Raw genomic sequence first — 16,813 nt, forward strand, 5'->3', positions numbered from 1 at the left:
ATGCCTCGGCACCCCCAGGCAGAGAGTCTAGGACCTTGGATTCTTTTGGGAGGAAAACTTATCAGGCCGCTATGCTTGCAGCCAAGATTCAAACTTACCAGCTCTACACGAGCATCCACTTGCGGAACTCAGTGAGGCAACTGTCTAGTTTGGTTGAAGCACTTCCTCCGGAGCTCGCCGAACCTTTTCCACCAGGTGGTCAGGCAGCAGAAGGCGTGTTGTAAATTTCTGGCCAGGGGTACTTATGACACTTTTGATGTGGCATCCCGAATAACTGCTCAAGGTATAGTGATGCGCAGACTCTCATGGCTGCATGTTTCTCACCTGGATCATAAGACCCAGCAGTGGATGGCAGATGTTCCTTGCCGGGGGGATAATCTTTTTGGAGAAAAAGTAGAAGACATAGTCGATCAGATCAAAAAGCATCATGATGCTATGGATTCTCTCTCCGGCCTGGCGTCTTCTGCTACCAACTCCTCATCTAGGAGGTTTTTTGGAGGGAAGAGGAGTGCTCCCTATTCCTACAATAGGCGTAGGTACACTCCTGCTTCTCGGCAGCCTGTCCAGGCTCAGTCACAGCGCGCTCGTTCCCGTCAACGGCGTGCGACTAAGACCCTTGCGGCTCCCCAGCAAAAGCAAGGGACAGGCTTTTGACTGGCTCCAGTGCAGCATAGCCTCAGAAAAAGTATCTGTGCCGGATGACTTGCCGGTCGGTGGGAGGTTGATATTTTTTCACCAGAGGTGGCATCTCTTAACCTCCGATTGGTGGGTTTTTCAAATAGTCCAGTCAGGATACACCCTCTATCTGGTATCCAAACCTCAGAATTGCCCACCGGGAGCTCATTCTTACAGCTCCCAGTACAAGCAGGTACTTGCAGAGGAACTCTCTGCCCTTCTAAAGGCCCAAGCGGTCGAACCCGTTCCACCAGGGGAAGAAGGGCTGGGATTCTATTTCAGGTGCTTCCTTGTACAAAAGAAAACAGGGGGGATGCATCCCATCCTAAACCTAAGGGCCCTGAACAAATTCCTAGTCCGAGAAAAGGTCAGGATGGTTTCAGTTCAGGATGGTTTCCCTGAGCACAATTCTTCCTATGATTCAGGAAAACAATTGGATATGCTCTCTGGACTTAAAGGATGCCTATACCCACATCTCGATACTTTTCGATTTCGGTTTGGAACTCGGCATTTTCAGTACTGTGTACTGCCCTTTGGCCTCGCATCTTTGCCCAGGTTTTTCACAAAGTGCCTGGCAGTTGTCGTAGCATCACTATGCAGACTGGGAGTGCATGTGTTCCCTTATCTCGACGATTGGCTGGTGAAGAGCACCTCGGAGGCAGGCGCTCTACAGTCCATGCGGATGACTGTTCGAGTACTAGAACTACTGGGGTTCTTGATCAATTATCCCAGGTCCCATCTGGTCCCGGTTCAAACATTGGAGTTCATTGGAGCTCTGTTGGACACACGGACGACTGGAGCTTATCTTCCCCATGCAAGGCAGACAATCTCCTGGCTCTCGTATCCATGGCTCGATCGTCTGAACAGATCACAGCTCGGCAGATGTTGAGACTCTTAGGACACATGGAGGCGTATTTTCAAAGCAATTAGACTTACAAAGTTGCATAGCAATCTATGGAACTTTGTAAGTCTAAGTGCTTTGAAAATGAGCCCCATGGCCTCCACAGTTCATGTGACTCCCATGGCACGCCTACATATGAGATCAGCTCATTGGACCATAGCCTTCCAGTGGTGCCAGGCCACAGGGGATCTAGAGAATGTGATCCATCTCTCCACCGACTTTTGCAGTTCCCTTCAGTGGTGAACCATTCGATCCAATTTGACCCTTGGACATCCATTCCAAATTCCTCAGCCACAAAAAGTGCTGACAACGGATGCATCCCTCCTAGGGTGGGGAGCTCATGTAGATGGACTTCACACTCAAGGAGCTTGGTCCTTTCAGGAAAGAGGTCTTCAGATCAACCTCCTGGAGTTACAAGCGATGTGGACTGCTCTCAAGGCTTTCAGAGATCGGCTGTACAAGCAGATTATTGTGATTCAGACAGACAATCAGGTTGCTATGTATTACACCAACAAGCAGGGGTGAACTTGATCCCGCCCTCTGTGTCAGGAAGCCGTCCGGATGTGGCTTTGGGCGCGCTGTCACGGCATGTTTCTCCAAGCCATGTATCTGGTAGGCGTAAACAACAGTCTGGCCGACAGGTTGAGCAGGATCATGCAACCTCATGAGTGGTCGCTAAACATGGCCGTTGTCCACAAGATCTTCCAAGCGTGGGGCTCCCCCTCTGTGGATCTTTTTGCCGCTGAGATGAATCACAAAGTCTTTCAGTTCTGTTCCAGACTTCAGGCCCACGACAGACTAGCGTCAGATGCCTTTCTACTTCATTGTGGGACAGGCCTTCTCTATGCGTATCCTCCCATACCTCTAGTAGGGTAGACTTTGCTGAAACTCAAGCAAGACCGCGGAACAATGATCCTGGTTGCTCCCTTCTGGCCTCGTCAGATCTGGTTTCCTCATCTTCTGGAGTTATCCTCCGAAGAACCGTGAAAATTGGAGTGTTTTCCAACCCTCATCACCCAGAACGAGCAGTTGCTTCTACATCCAAACCTCCAGTCTCTGGCTCTCACGGCCTGGATGTTGAGAGTTTAGAAGTTGCCTCCTTGGGTCTTTCTGAGGGTGTCTCCTGAGTCTAGCTTCCAGGAAAGATTCCACGAAAAAGTGTTTTTCTTTCAAATGGTGGAGGTTTGCTGTCTGGTGTAACAGCAAGACCCTAGATCCTTTTTCTTGTCCTACACGGATCCTGCTTGAATACCTTCTACACTTGTCAGAGTCTGGTCTCAAGACCAACTCCGTAAGAGGTCACCTTAGTTCAATTAGTGCTTATCATCAACGTGTAGAGGGTAAGCCTGGACAGCCTTTAGTTCGCTTCATGAGAGTACATAAGTATTGCCATACTGGGAAAGACCAAAGGTCCATCAAGCCCAGCATCCTGTTTCCAACAGTGGCCAATCCAGGTCACAAATACCCGGCAAGATCTCAAAAATGTACAAAACATTTTATACTGCTTATCCTAGAAATAGTGAATTTTCTCCAAGTTCATTTAATAACAGTCTATTGGCTTTTCCTTTAGGATGCCGTCTAAACCTTTTTTAAACTCCGCTAATCTAACCGCCATTACCACATTATCTGGCATCAAATTCCAGAGTTTAATTACACGTCGAGTGAAGAAAATTTTCCTCTGATTCGTTTTAAATTTACTACTTCGTAGCTTCATCGCATGCCCCCTAGCCCTAGTATTTTTGGAAAGCATGAACAGACGCTTCACATCTACCAGTTCAACTCCACTCATTATTTTATAGACCTCTATCATATCTGCTACTACTACTTATCACTTCTATAGCGCTACAAGGCATACGCAGCGCTGTACACCATACATGAAAACACAGTCCCTGCTCAAAGAGCTCACAATCTATATAGGAAGCTGAAGAGCCCTAGCTGCTTTAGCCGTTCCTCATAGGGAAGTCGTCCCATCCCCTTTATCATTTTCGTCACCCTTCTCTGCACCTTTTCTAATTCCACTATATCTTTTTTGAGATGCGGAGACCAGAATTGAACACAATATTCGAGGTGCGGTCGCACCATGGAGCGATACAAAGACATTATAACATCCTCATTTTTGTTTTCCATTCCTTTCCTAATAATACCTAACATTCTATTTGCTTTCTTAGCCGCAGCAGCACACTGAGCAGAAGGTTTCAACGTATCATCGACTACGGCACCTAAATCCCTTTCTTTGTCTGTGACTTCTATTAAACGTCATCTGCCATTTAGACGCCCAGTCTCCCAGTTTCGTAAAATGTCCTCTTGTAATTTTTCACAATTCTCCCGTGATTTAACGACTTTGAATAACTTTGTGTCATCAGCAAATATAATTACCTCACTAGTTACTCCCATCTGTAGGTCATTTATAAATACGTTAAAAAGCAGCGATACCAGCACAGAGCCCTGGGGAACTCCACTAGCTACCTTTCTCCATTGAAAATACTGTCCATTTAACCCTTTTCTCTGTTTTCTATATTTTAACCAGTTTTTAATCCACAATAGAACACTACCTCCTATCCCATGACTCTCCAATTTCCTCTGGAGCCTTTTATGAGGTACTTTGTCAAATGCCTTCTGAAAATCCAGATACACAATATCAACCGGCTCCCCTTTATCCACATGTTTGCTCACCCCTTCAAAGAAATGTAGTAGATTAGTGAGGCAAGATTTCCCTTCACTAAATCCATGTTGACTTTGTCTCAGCAATCCATGCTTTTGAATATGCTCTGTAATTTTGTTTTTAATAATAGTCTCTACCATTTTGCCCGGCACTGACCTCAGACTCACCGGTCTATAATTTCCCGTATCTCCTCTGGAACCTTTTTAAAAAATCGGCGTTACATTGGCCACCCTCCAATCTTCCGGTACCACGCTCAATTTTAAGGATAAATTACATAACAATAGCTCCGCAAGATCATTTTTCAGTTCTATTAGTACTCTGGGATGAATACCTTCTGGTCCAGGAGATTTGCTACTCTTCAGTTTGTAGAACTGCCCCATTACATCCTCCAGGTTTACAGAGAATTCATTAAGTTTCTCCGACTCGTCAGCTTCGAATACAATTTCCGGCACCGGTATCCCACCCAAATTTTCCTCGGTGAAGACCGAAGCAAAGAATTCATTTAATCTCTCCGCTACGGCTTTGTCTTCCCTGATCGCCCCATTTACTCGGTCATCTAGTGGTCCAACTGATTCTTTTGCCGGCTTCCTGCTTTTAATATACCTAAAAAAAATTTTTACTATGTGTTTTTGCCTCCAACGCAATCTTTTTTTTCAAAGTCCCTCTTAGCTTTCCTTATCAGCGCTTTGCATTTGACTTGACATTCCTTATGCTGTTTCTTATTTTTTTCAGTCAGTTCCTTCCATTTTCTGAAAGATTTTCTTTTAGCTCTAATAGCTTCCTTCACCTCACTATTTAACCACGCCGGCTGTCGTTTGGTCTTCCGTCCTCCTTTTTTAATACGAGGAACATATTTGGCCTGGGCTTCCAGGATGGCGTTTTTGAACAGCATCCACACCTGATGTAAACTTTTGACTCTCACACTTGCTCCTCTAAGCTTTCTTTTCTTGCTAGAGAGGTGAAATTCCTTGATGGAATCAAAGACTGCTTTATGGGGCAGTTGGTTCAGGAACCAACAAGAGGAGGAGCAATTCTAAGACCTAGTCCTTAGTGGAGCAAATGATCTGATGCAGGAGGTAATGGTGCTGGGGCCTCTTGATAACAGTGATCATAGTAACATAGTAGATGACGGCAGAAAAAGACCTGTACGGTCCATCCAGTCTGCCCAACAAGACAACTCATATGTGCTACTTTTTGTGTATACCCTACTTTGATTTGTACCTGTGCTCTTCAGGGCACAGACCGTATAAGTCTGCCCAGCACTATCCCCACCTCCCATCCACCAGCCCCGCCTCCCAACCACCGGCTCTGGCACAGACCATATAAGTCTGCCCAGCACTATCCCCGCCTCCCAACCACCAGTCCCGCCTCCTAACCACCAGTCCCGCCTCCCACCACCGGCTCTGGCACAGACCGTATAAGTCTGCCCAGCACTATCCCTGCCTCTCAATCACCAGTCCCGCCTCCCACCACCGGCTCTGGCACAGACCGTATAAGTCTGCCCAGCACTATCCCTGCCTCCCAACCACCAGCCCCTCCTCCCGATCTTGACTAGGCTCCTGAGGATCCATTCCTTCTGCACAGGAGCAAATGATCTGATGCAGGAGGTAATGGTGCTGGGGCCTCTTGATAACAGTGATCATAACATGATCAGATTTGATATTAGCTCTGGAGTAAGTAAACACAGGAATATGGATCTTGAAGCAAGTAGTTTATATGAAATATTGTCTTCATTTGGTGATCTCCTAGATAGGATGCAAAGAGGACGCATACAATAAATGTCTTTCTGTACATTTACCCAAAATATAAGGACTTTGTATTTTTCTTATACAGCCTAATTTTGCTCATGGTCTAGCGTCGCTACAGATTCCCCATGGTGCTACAGTGAAACGCATGTATATCTACAATGGAAATAGCCTTCAGGATACTAAGTGAGTACACTGAGTTCCTTGATAAGCTGGAAAATAGAAACTCAAGAAATTCCAGTCCTGGTTTTTGTGGTTTTTTGATGTGTCTTTATAGCTGTATTGAGAAAGATAAAGCTGAATCATTCCCAAAACCCATATCAAAGATATTGAGAGTTCCTCCTTCAGCCAGTGCAGGTACTTCATATCTCCCATTGGAAGTGATAATGAGTACTAAAAGATTGATGTGCTAGATATTCTAGACCAGCCTATTCCCAACCCATTGCTCAGAGCACACTTAATCCCTTCAGGTTTTCAGGATTTTCACAATGAATATGCATGAGATAGATTTGCATGTACTGCCTCAAATTTATGCAAATCTAACTCTTGAATGTTCATTGTGAATATCCCGAAAATCTGATGGGAGTAGGTGTTGCCCCAAAAAATTTGTTTGGAATTACTGGTCTAGACCGTAGGAGCTAACTGTTCAAAATGACTTTGCTGAATATTGGGAGTGCTCAAACACCCATATAGAGCTGGCTGCTATGGTTTAAACCAGTATTTGCACTCTGGTTTGAGAATCTGATATTTTTGGTTACCTCAAATGTTCATCCATCACTTCAAATAATATGCTGTACGCTGATACATATACGCATGTGGAGATCCTACTGTGGCAGGAACTGCAGAATTAAGATAAGTGCAGTAAATATTAATAAGTGATTAAATTAAAGATATAAAAATAGCTAGTGACTGATGAAGATGTTGGTGAGTCATAATTGTGTCATGTGAAACGAGTCACCTTTGAGGTTGTGTGTTAAACCACTACAGACGTTTGTGTGTATCAGTGTAAAGCATTTTATATGAGGTATTTATGAGCTCCTGTTGGTGGAATGACCTGTCAAAAGTCTCATCCTTGGGCCAGAATTTCCATAAATTCTTCTGTGGGTGCTGGCCGAAAAGATTTCTATTCTTTTATGCTGTTTATAAATGATGCTCCAAATTAGAGATAATTACATTGAAAAACATTTTAGTTTGAGGGTTTTAATATAGTGCAGTGAAACCTCATTAAAGCTAATAAAACTGGTATTTGATCATTTAAATTCTGCTACTTTAAAAAGGCTGATTTATTTTAACCTGGAAGTTTCTTCCTGCTCCATTGGACTTCATTCGCAACAAACCAGCAATTTCCCCCCTGTTTTATATATCCCAGTATCAAGATCCCTTTGCAAAGAATTTGGTGAGTGTTTATAATTGTGTTCAGATGCTGTTTTGAAATATCTTTTTTTTTTGTTTTGTTTTTGGTGATTTTAGTTTGCATTTAGAAAATAATCATGATAATAATAATACTGATTTTTTTAAACCATTTTAGAAAATCTTTAGCGTACCATATAAATTTGTTCCAACTCACAAGAAAGGGCATTGTTTAGATTTGCTATCCTCTACTTCAAGCCAGTTACTGACCTTTTGTGTCTGGTCCCCTGTTTCTTGGTCAGTCTGAATGCTTGGATGAGACGATGGTGCAGGGAGGAGGGTTTTAGATTTGTTAGGAACAGGGCAACATTCTGGGGAAGGGGGGAGCCTATTCCAAAAGGATTAGATCCACCTTAACAAGGTTGAGACCAGGCTGCTGTCATTGGCATTTAAAAAGGAGATAGAACAGCTTTTAAACTAGAAACTGGGGTAAGGCTGCCAGTCGCTCAAAGTGCATGGTTCGGAATAAGGTATCTTTCAAAGATATCACCAAAACAGGGAAGATAGGGTATCCTGATAGGTTGCAAAAGAGACCGTACTAGATCAAGTGTCCTTGAATAAAAAATTTTTAAAAATCAGACAAAAATTGCAATTGCAAATTAATACTGTCAAGTACTGAGCATGATATAAATAGGAACAACAAACATAGTTTGAAATGTATATATATCAATGCCAGAAGCCTTAGGATAGGAGAGTTAGAATATATTGCTCTAAATGAAAAATTAGATATAATAGGCATCTCGGAGACCAGGTGGAAGGAGGATAACCAGTGGGACACTGTCATACCGGGTTACAAATTATATCGTAATGGTAGGGTGAATCGAATTGGTGGAGGGGCCTTGAATCAAATAGATTGAAAATTCTGCAGGAAACAAAGCACATCTTGGAATCCCTATGGATTGAAATTCCATGTGTAAAGGGGAAAAGGATAGTAGTGATAGGAGTGTTCTACCGTTTGCCTGGCCAGGATGAATAGATGGATGTAGAAATGTTATCAGAAATTAGGGAGGCTAACAAACTGGGCAACACAATAATGTGTGATTTCAATTACCCCAATATTGACTGGGTAAATATAACATCAGGGCATGCTAGGGAGGTAAAATTCCTTGACGAACTCAAGGAGTGCTTTATGGAGCAGCTGATACAGAGCCGACAAGAAAAGGAAAAATTCTATACCTAGTCCTTAGTGGAGCGCATGATCTGGTGCAGGAGGTAATGGTGATGGAGGCCGCATGATAACAGTGATCATAATATGAGGAGTGGCCTAGTGGTTAGGGTGGTGGACTTTGGTCCTGGGGAACTAAGTTCGATTCCCACTTCAGGCACAGGCAGCTCCTTGTGACTCTGGGCAAGTCACTTAACCCTCCATTGCCCCATGTAAGCCGCATTGAGCCTGCCATCAGTGGGAAAGCGCAGGGTACAAATGTAACAAAAAATATAAATAAATAAAAAATAAGATTTGATATTAGCTTTGGAGTAAGTATATACAGGAAATCCAATATGTTAGCGTTTAACTTTCAAAAAGGAGATTATGATAAAATGAGAAGAATGGTAAAAAAAAAACTTAGAGAAATGGCTGAGAGGGTCAAAACTTTACATCAGGCATGGATGCTGTTCAAAAGTACCATCCTGGAGGCCCAGGACAAACATTCTGTGTATTAAAAAAGGAGGAATGAAGACCAAACGACAGCCGGCATGGTTAAAAAGTAAGGTGAGGGAAGCTATTAGAGCTAAAAGAAAATCCTTCAGAAAATGGAAGAAAGAACAGACTGAAAATAATAATAAACAGCATATGAAATGTCAAGTTAAATTCAAAGTGTTGATAAGGAAGGCAAAGAGGGACTTTGAAAAAAAGATTGCATTGGAGCCAAAAACACATAGTACATTTTTTTTAGGTATATTAAAAGCAAGAAGCCGGCAAAAGAGTTGGTTGGACTGCTAGATGACTGAGGGGTAAAAGGGGTAATCAGGGAAGACAAAGCCGTAGCGGAGAGATTAAGTGAATTCTTTGCTTTGGTCTTCACCGAGGACGATTTGGGAGAGATATCGGTGCCAGAAATGGTATTCAAAGCTAACGAGTTGAAGAAACTAAATGAAATCTCTATAAATCTGGAGGATGTAATGGGGCAATTTGAAAACTTGAACAGCATCAAATCTCCTGGACCGGATGGTGTTCATCCCAGAGTACTGATAAAATTGAAAAATGAACTATCGAAACTATTGTTAGTAATATGTAATTTATCTTTAAAATCGAGCATGTTACCGGAAGATTGGAGGGTGGCCAATGTAACGTCAATATTTTAAAAAGGTTTCAGAGGGGATCCGGTGAGCCTGATGTTGGTGCCGTGCAAAATGGTAGAGACTATTATAAAGAACAGAATTACAGAGGATATTCAAAAGCATGGAATAATGAGACAAAGCCAACATGGATTTAGTGAAGGGAAATCTTACCTCACCAATCTATTACATTTCTTTGAAGGGCTGAAGAAAAATGTGGATAAAGGTGAGCCAGTTGTTATTGTGTATCTGGATTTTCAAAAGGCATTTGACAGAGTACCTCATGAAAGACTCCAGAAGAAATTGGAGAACCATGAGATAATAGGTAGTGTCCTATTGTGGATTAAAAACTGGTTAAAAGATGTAAAACAGAGAGTAGGGTTAAGTGGTCAGTATTCTTAATGGAGAAGGGTAGACAGTGGGGTTCCCCAGGGGTCTGTGCTGGGACCGCTGCTTTTTAACATATTTATAAATGATCTAGAGATGGGAGTAACTAGTGAGGTAATTAAATTTGCTGATGACACAAAGTTATTCAAAGTCGTTAAATCGCGAGAGGATTGTGAAAAATTACCTTACGAGACTGGGAGACAAGGCGTCTAAATGGCATGTGAGCAAGTGCAAAGTGATTCAACACTACAGCAAAGAGAGGTTCCATTACAACAACCAATGGAGATGACCATCCCTATATTCAGTTTGTCAAATTCAACACTTACTGAACCAGAAATGAAAATTTTGCAAAAGGGGCTGTCGTTTCCAATCCAGAATTGATCTGTTTAAATTCATTCGGAAATTGCAAATTATTCATGCTTTCACCAAAAATCCTGTGACTTCTTCAGTAGTTAAGAGTCCTTCGTCTTGGGTCCCTCCAGATCCTATGAATCCATTAATTGAAGCGTTTAGTATGTGTGTGGAGAAGATCCTTGCAAAACTTGAAAAAAAGTAACACCTATGATACTATAACACTTCAGGAATTGAACAAGAGGCCACTAGACATTATTATTATTATTAGCATTTGTATAGCGCTACCAGACGCACACAGCGCTGAACACCTGATGCAAAGAGACAGTCCATGCTCGAAAGAGCTTACAATCTAAATAATACAGACAGCCAAGACAGTTACAGGTGAGGGAAGTAATGGGCGAGAAGGAAGGAAGGGACAAGGGGAGGGCAATTGAGTAGTGGCTAGAAGCTAAAAAGCAGCAGTGAAAAAGTGGGTTTTCAGACATCTAAGACAGAACCAGGACGTTGCCATCAAACCGGCTGACAAGGGAGGAGGAGTGGTAGTTATGAATTACAACGATTAAATTAACAAGGTCATGAGACAGCTAATAGATCGGGAATTCTACATTCCTTTGGACAAAGATCTGTAGGTAGTCACAATTGATACTTATAGAAAAACAACTTCATCTACGCCCAAGGTTCCCAATACAGAATTATTTGAAAGCAAATTCTCTGTTTTCTGTCTAGGGATGGAGGGAACCTAGATTGGCACCAAGCCAATACTTGCGATAGAAACAGAACTGAAAAAGCTGGCTGAAATATATATTAGATTTTATGTTTAAATCTGTTTTATTGATGGAATTACATCAGATACAACAGTTAAAATCACGATATAACATTCCTTAAACATGTAGCTCCATACAATTTCCCCCCCCCCTCTTCCTCCCCCCAACCCTTCCCTTCCCTGTGCCCCCATTCCAACCCCAACTTTATGCAATAACTCCAACAAGTGCTTACCAATATTAAACCTCCAACCTGCTTATTCCTTTATATAGCACTAGGAAAAAATGCCCGTTTCTGAGCGGAATGAAACGGGCGCTAGCAAGGGGCCCCCTCCCTCCGTCCCTCGAAGCTACTTGCCTTGTTCGCTGTGGGCCGTTTCGGCCCTCGAGTGTCAATAGCTCTGCCCTCGACATCATGACGTTTTGACGCGTCATGACGTTTTGACGCGAGGGCGGTGCAGACACTCCAGGGCACACCGGATATCTCGGGCGCCTCAACTTCCGTGGAGGCTTCAGAACGCTGGGGTTGCCTTTTATATATATAGATAAGGTCACCCCCATAACTAACACCACAATGTCATCAGTAAGCTCCCAACAGCACCCCACTCATTTGATATCATGCAAACAATGATGCACAAGGGGCTTTGGCTCTTATAGCCCCCCGTCGCAATATGTCACCACTGTGGAGTACATGTTCAGGGGTCCACTGTTAAAGTTTGCTATTAGGATTTACACATATTATAACATTGTATACTTGCAGCAAATCAAGCTCAAAGCATAAACATACCTTACGACAGCACTCCCAATGCCAACTAAACATTATCCCGTATCTTTTCAGCCTTTTCTTCCCCCCTACCCCTCCCCCTAACTCCCTCCCTCCTACCTATCCCCTTCCTCTTCACTATAATAACACTTAGTAGCAAGTGAGCATGTGAGAGACACAGAACATACCCCCCCCTGCAACAACTTGGTATCCCAATCTTCTTATGTGGGTACTGTAGCGAGCATGACAGTAAGCAGTGAGGCTTCCATTCCCTCCTCCCCCACTTACCACACCTTTTACTTCCAGCAATGACGGTTTACCACAAATTCTCAGCTCATTCGTTCCTACCACATTTCTTCCATGCACCCGAACTAACCTAAAACATTCAATACTTGACTCCGTGCTCTTGGGGATATTTTATGCAAGTAGTCCCCCCAAACTTTCATGAACTGCTGCCGCCTCTTTGGTGAGCTACGGGCATCCTGCATTTCCCATAACATCAGCTCATGAAGCTTGTTCCTCCAATACCAATAGGAGGGGCCTTTATCCATTATCCAATGGTTGAGAATACATTTTTTCCCCAAAATACAGACTTTGCTAAGAAAAATCTTTTCCTCTAGTGAGCCTCTATTCCAAGCCCTCACTGAACTAAATAACACCCGCTCAAAGGACAGGTCCACCTGATATCCAAGGACCCAACTTAGGAACTGGGAGAGAGCCGACCAGAACCCCTGTATCACCCTGCATTGCCACACACCGTGGAGAAACGATGCATTGTCTACTGCACACTTGGGACATTCACTGGTTTCCACCACTCCCGCATACCACGCCTGCTTAGCTGAAAAATATGCCCTATGTATAGTTCTAAAGTGGCATTCCTGTAACTCAGAACTATGCACCACCCTTACGCCTCTCTGAAGCGCGACTAATATAATCCCCTCTGCTATTCTACATCCCGCCTCCTGGCTCCATCTCTCAGCTAACGGCTCCGCCCTTTCTGCCTCGCCTCACCCCATGCTTGGAACAAACTCCCTGAGCCCATACGCCAGGCCCCCTCCCTGCCCATCTTAAAAACATTCCTCAAAACCCACCTCTTCAATGTCGCCTTCGGCACCTAATCACTACACCTCTATTCAGGAAATCTTGACTGCCCCAACTTGACATTTTGTCCTTTAGATTGTAAGCTCCTTTGAGCAGGGACCGCCCTTCTTTGTTAATTTGTACAGCGCTGCGTAACCCTAGTAGCGCTCTAGAAATGTTAAGTAGTAGTAGTAGTAGTAGTTTTCCTACCAGCACCTTGTGAAACCATGACACTGATATTTGTCTAGCTGCATCCCTGGCCAGGAGCTCCCTGATACTCATCCCAAACTCTGGTAATAGATTTGCGGCGGGTAGGCTATGTATATAGTGTGATAACTGGTAGTAAGCTAATTTTGCTAAAATTCCTCCAGCACAGAGCCTCTCAAACTCTAGGTAAGTCATGACTTTCCCATCCCTCTGTAGGAAATGCTCTAGAAGAATCACTCCCTTTTTCCCCAGGTCTCGAAAGACTTTATTTTCCCTCCCAGGCAAAAATTCCCCATTGCCCATAATGGGTAACAATACACTATGCTCTGGATTATGCCCTAAAAGTCCTGCTATCTCTCTCCACAGATATCGCAGAGGCTGCAAAAGGCAGCTACGTTTTACCCCTTGCGGGAGATTACTAAATTTTGTGTGCAAAAGGTAATTAAGGTGCCAGGGGCTAAAATACAGACGCTCCAATTGTGTATCAGTGTATGTAGCCGTGCCCAAAACCCAATCTCCCAAATGGCGTAAGAGACATGCTTGGTTATATGTGCGCATGTTGGGAATCCCCAATCCCCCACTTGCCTGGGTCCCGCCAAGACTGTCCCACCTGAGTTTTGATTTCCGCCCCGCCCAGCAAAAACGGTTTACCTGTCTCTGATGGGCTTTTAAATCTTTTTTCCATAACCGTATTGGCAGTGTTTGCAACACGTATAACCACTTCGGGAACACCAGCATTCGATATAAATGTATCCTTCCCATCAGTGACAACGGCAAGGAGATCCACTTGATCAACAGTGCCTTTGTGTCTTGCAATAACTGGGGGACATTACAGGCATATAATTGTGCTGGATCTAATGTTAATTGGATGCCCAAATACTTAAATGACCCAGTCACCCAGCGCAACGGGAACTGTTCACAATCCGCCCTCCTGACCTCCGGACTCGCCAGGGCCTCAGATTTCATAAAATTTAAGTGAAACCCTGAAAATTCTCCATATTCCCTTATGCTTTCCATGAGATATCCCAAGAAGCTCTTTGGATTTGTAATTAACATCAACAAATCATCGGCAAATGCCGCAATTTTAAATACCCTATCTCGAATATGTACTCCTTGTATATCTGAATTAGTGCCAATCTCTCGTATCAATGGATCAAGTGTTAACAGAAAAAGGAGTGGAGAAAGAGGGCATCCCTGGCACGTTCCCCGGCCTAAAGGGAACCACTCCGACCCTAGGCCATTAACCAGGACTCGCGCCCGAGGGTCAGTATATAGAGCCCTATCAGCCTGTAAAAGGAATCCATTCATCCCATACGCCTTAAGTGTTTTGAAAAGGAACCCCCAGTCCACCCTGTCAAAAGCCTTTTCGGCGTCAAAACTAATTAACAATGCTGGTGTTCCATCCCTCTGCACTTTTTCCAGAGCTAGAATTATTCTTCGCATGTTGTTTGCTATTTTCCTTCCCCTTACAAATCCCACCTGCGGTTCCTCCACCAAAGCAGAGAGATACCTGGCCAACCTATTAGCTAACAATTTAGCCAGAAATTTAGCCTCTGAATTCAAAAGTGATATCGGTCGGTATGATTCTGGGCGATGGGCAGGCTTACCCGGCTTTAATAACACTGTTATGTGGGCCTGATTCATATGTAACGGCATGGATCCCCGCTGAACTGTTAAATTAAAGACATCAGTCAATATCGGGCAAATTTCAGTCTGCAAAAACTTATAAAATTCATTCCGCATTCCATCCGGACCTGGTGTCTTCCCCAAGGGACTTTGCTTAACTACCCACATCACCTCATCCACTGTAAAATCTGCATTTAATGCCATGAGTTCCTCATCTTCCAGTCTGGGCAGATCAACACTAGTCAGATAAGTCTCACTAGGCGTGACTAGATCACCTTGCGGCTGATACAGTTGCTCAAAAAATTTCTTGAATATTCCTGAGATTTCACTATCCTGATGTACCATGGTCCCTTGTTCATTTGCTAGTGTGAGCACCTTACGGTAGCCTACCTTCCTGTCCATCAGCCGTGCCAAAAACCTCCCTCCCTTGTTAGCAAACTTATAAAGCCGATATTTATAGTAGGCCAGGGACCTCTGAACTATGCGATGCAACAGCTCATTAAGACTCTGTTGTGCCTCTAACAGCTGAACCCGGAGCCTTTGCAAATGTTCTTCACTATATTGTCGCCTCAGCATAGTTACTCTCTTCTCTAATCTAAGTATCTCTTGTTTTCTCACTTTCTGTTTAAAACTTGTGTACGCTATAATCTCCCCCCTGAGAACCGCCTTAGCAGTCTCCCAGTAAAGCACTGGATCCGCCCTATGAATCTCATTAGTATTACTAAAGTCTTTCCAACATTGAACCAAGTGAGGAAGAAACTGCCCATCCCAATATAACCAGCTTGGAAATTGCCACACCTTATCGCCTCTCCTCCCCTCATCTAACTGCAATCTCACCATTACCCAGGCATGATCGGAGACCACAACTGGGCCAATCCGAGCGGTATCCACCTGTGTAAATAGGTCATCTGTGACAAATATATAATCAATTCGGGACCAAGTGGAGTGGGCCCTCGATAGATGGGTATAGTCCCTCTCAAGAGGGTTGAGCGTTCTCCACACATCCACCACAGCAAATGCCTCTTCTAGCGCCGCTATTCCCCTCCGAGGTCCGGCCAGCTCCCTCCCCGTTGGTTTAGACCTGTCCAATGCCGGGTCTGCTGCCTCATTGAAATCTCCCCCCATTATAATGGGTATCCCTCCCAAACCCTGCAATGTACGGATAAGCTGTGTATAAAATTGTTTTTCGAATGTGTTTGGTGCATAGATGTTACAAAGTATAACCAGTTGTCTATCCAACACTACAGATGCCAGCACATATCTCCCTTTGTCATCTCTCACTACCTTGACAACCTCCACATGTATACCTTTTCTTACCAATGTGATCACTCCTCCCTTCCCTCTCACTGCTGGAGAGTCAAAAATTTCGCCTACCCACCAACGTTTCAATTTGGTATGTTCTGCCAGTGTTAAGTGAGTCTCCTGCAGAAATGCGATTGACGCCTTTTGATCATTAAGAGTTTTTAACATTTTTTGCCTCTTAACTGGTGAATGAATACCCCCCACATTCCAAGTTAAAACCTGTAGTGGAGCCATGTAGTCTCTACATATCTGTCAATGCATCCATGCAATATTCCTGTAATCTCAGCGGCGAGGTGTCCCAGCCACCACCTCCCCGGTGCATCCTTCCATTCTATCATAACTATTTCATCACATCACTCATCCTTCACATCCTCACAGTGTGTATATTTGTGTTCTGTGCCCCCCCCTAATCCCTACCCCCTCTACTTCCCCCTGTATCCGATCCCCACCCTCCCCCCCACCCATCTTCCCCCCCCTCCCCTCCCCCCTGTAACTCTTCAGAGTCTCCCTCTTGTCTCGGACTTCTCTCGCTCCTGGAAGCCTCTGGCCTATCAGCACCTACCTATTTTGCGGTCACCACCCCTCAGGGCGCCGCCCAACTCATGGTCAGGTGGCCCTCACAAAACCAGTGTCCCCACAGCCACTGGAACCTCTCTGGGTTCT

The 16,813-nt window shown here is 44.1% G+C and overlaps 1 protein-coding gene across 4 annotated transcripts in view; it reads left to right on the plus strand.

Moving 5' to 3' along the window:
- Positions 1 to 16,813, plus strand: part of C5H16orf70 (chromosome 5 C16orf70 homolog) — a 1,028,424-nt gene that overhangs the window by 377,411 nt on the left and 634,200 nt on the right. For all 4 annotated transcript variants that reach the window (XM_030203715.1, XM_030203714.1, XM_030203713.1 and 1 more), the window contains one exon: positions 6,072 to 6,169. In XM_030203715.1, the coding sequence (XP_030059575.1) occupies positions 6,072 to 6,169 (98 nt within the window). The remainder of the gene's footprint in view (positions 1 to 6,071; positions 6,170 to 16,813) is intronic.

This window comes from Microcaecilia unicolor, chromosome 5 (assembly GCF_901765095.1).
Source record: "Microcaecilia unicolor chromosome 5, aMicUni1.1, whole genome shotgun sequence".
NCBI classification, from domain to species: domain Eukaryota; kingdom Metazoa; phylum Chordata; class Amphibia; order Gymnophiona; family Siphonopidae; genus Microcaecilia; species Microcaecilia unicolor.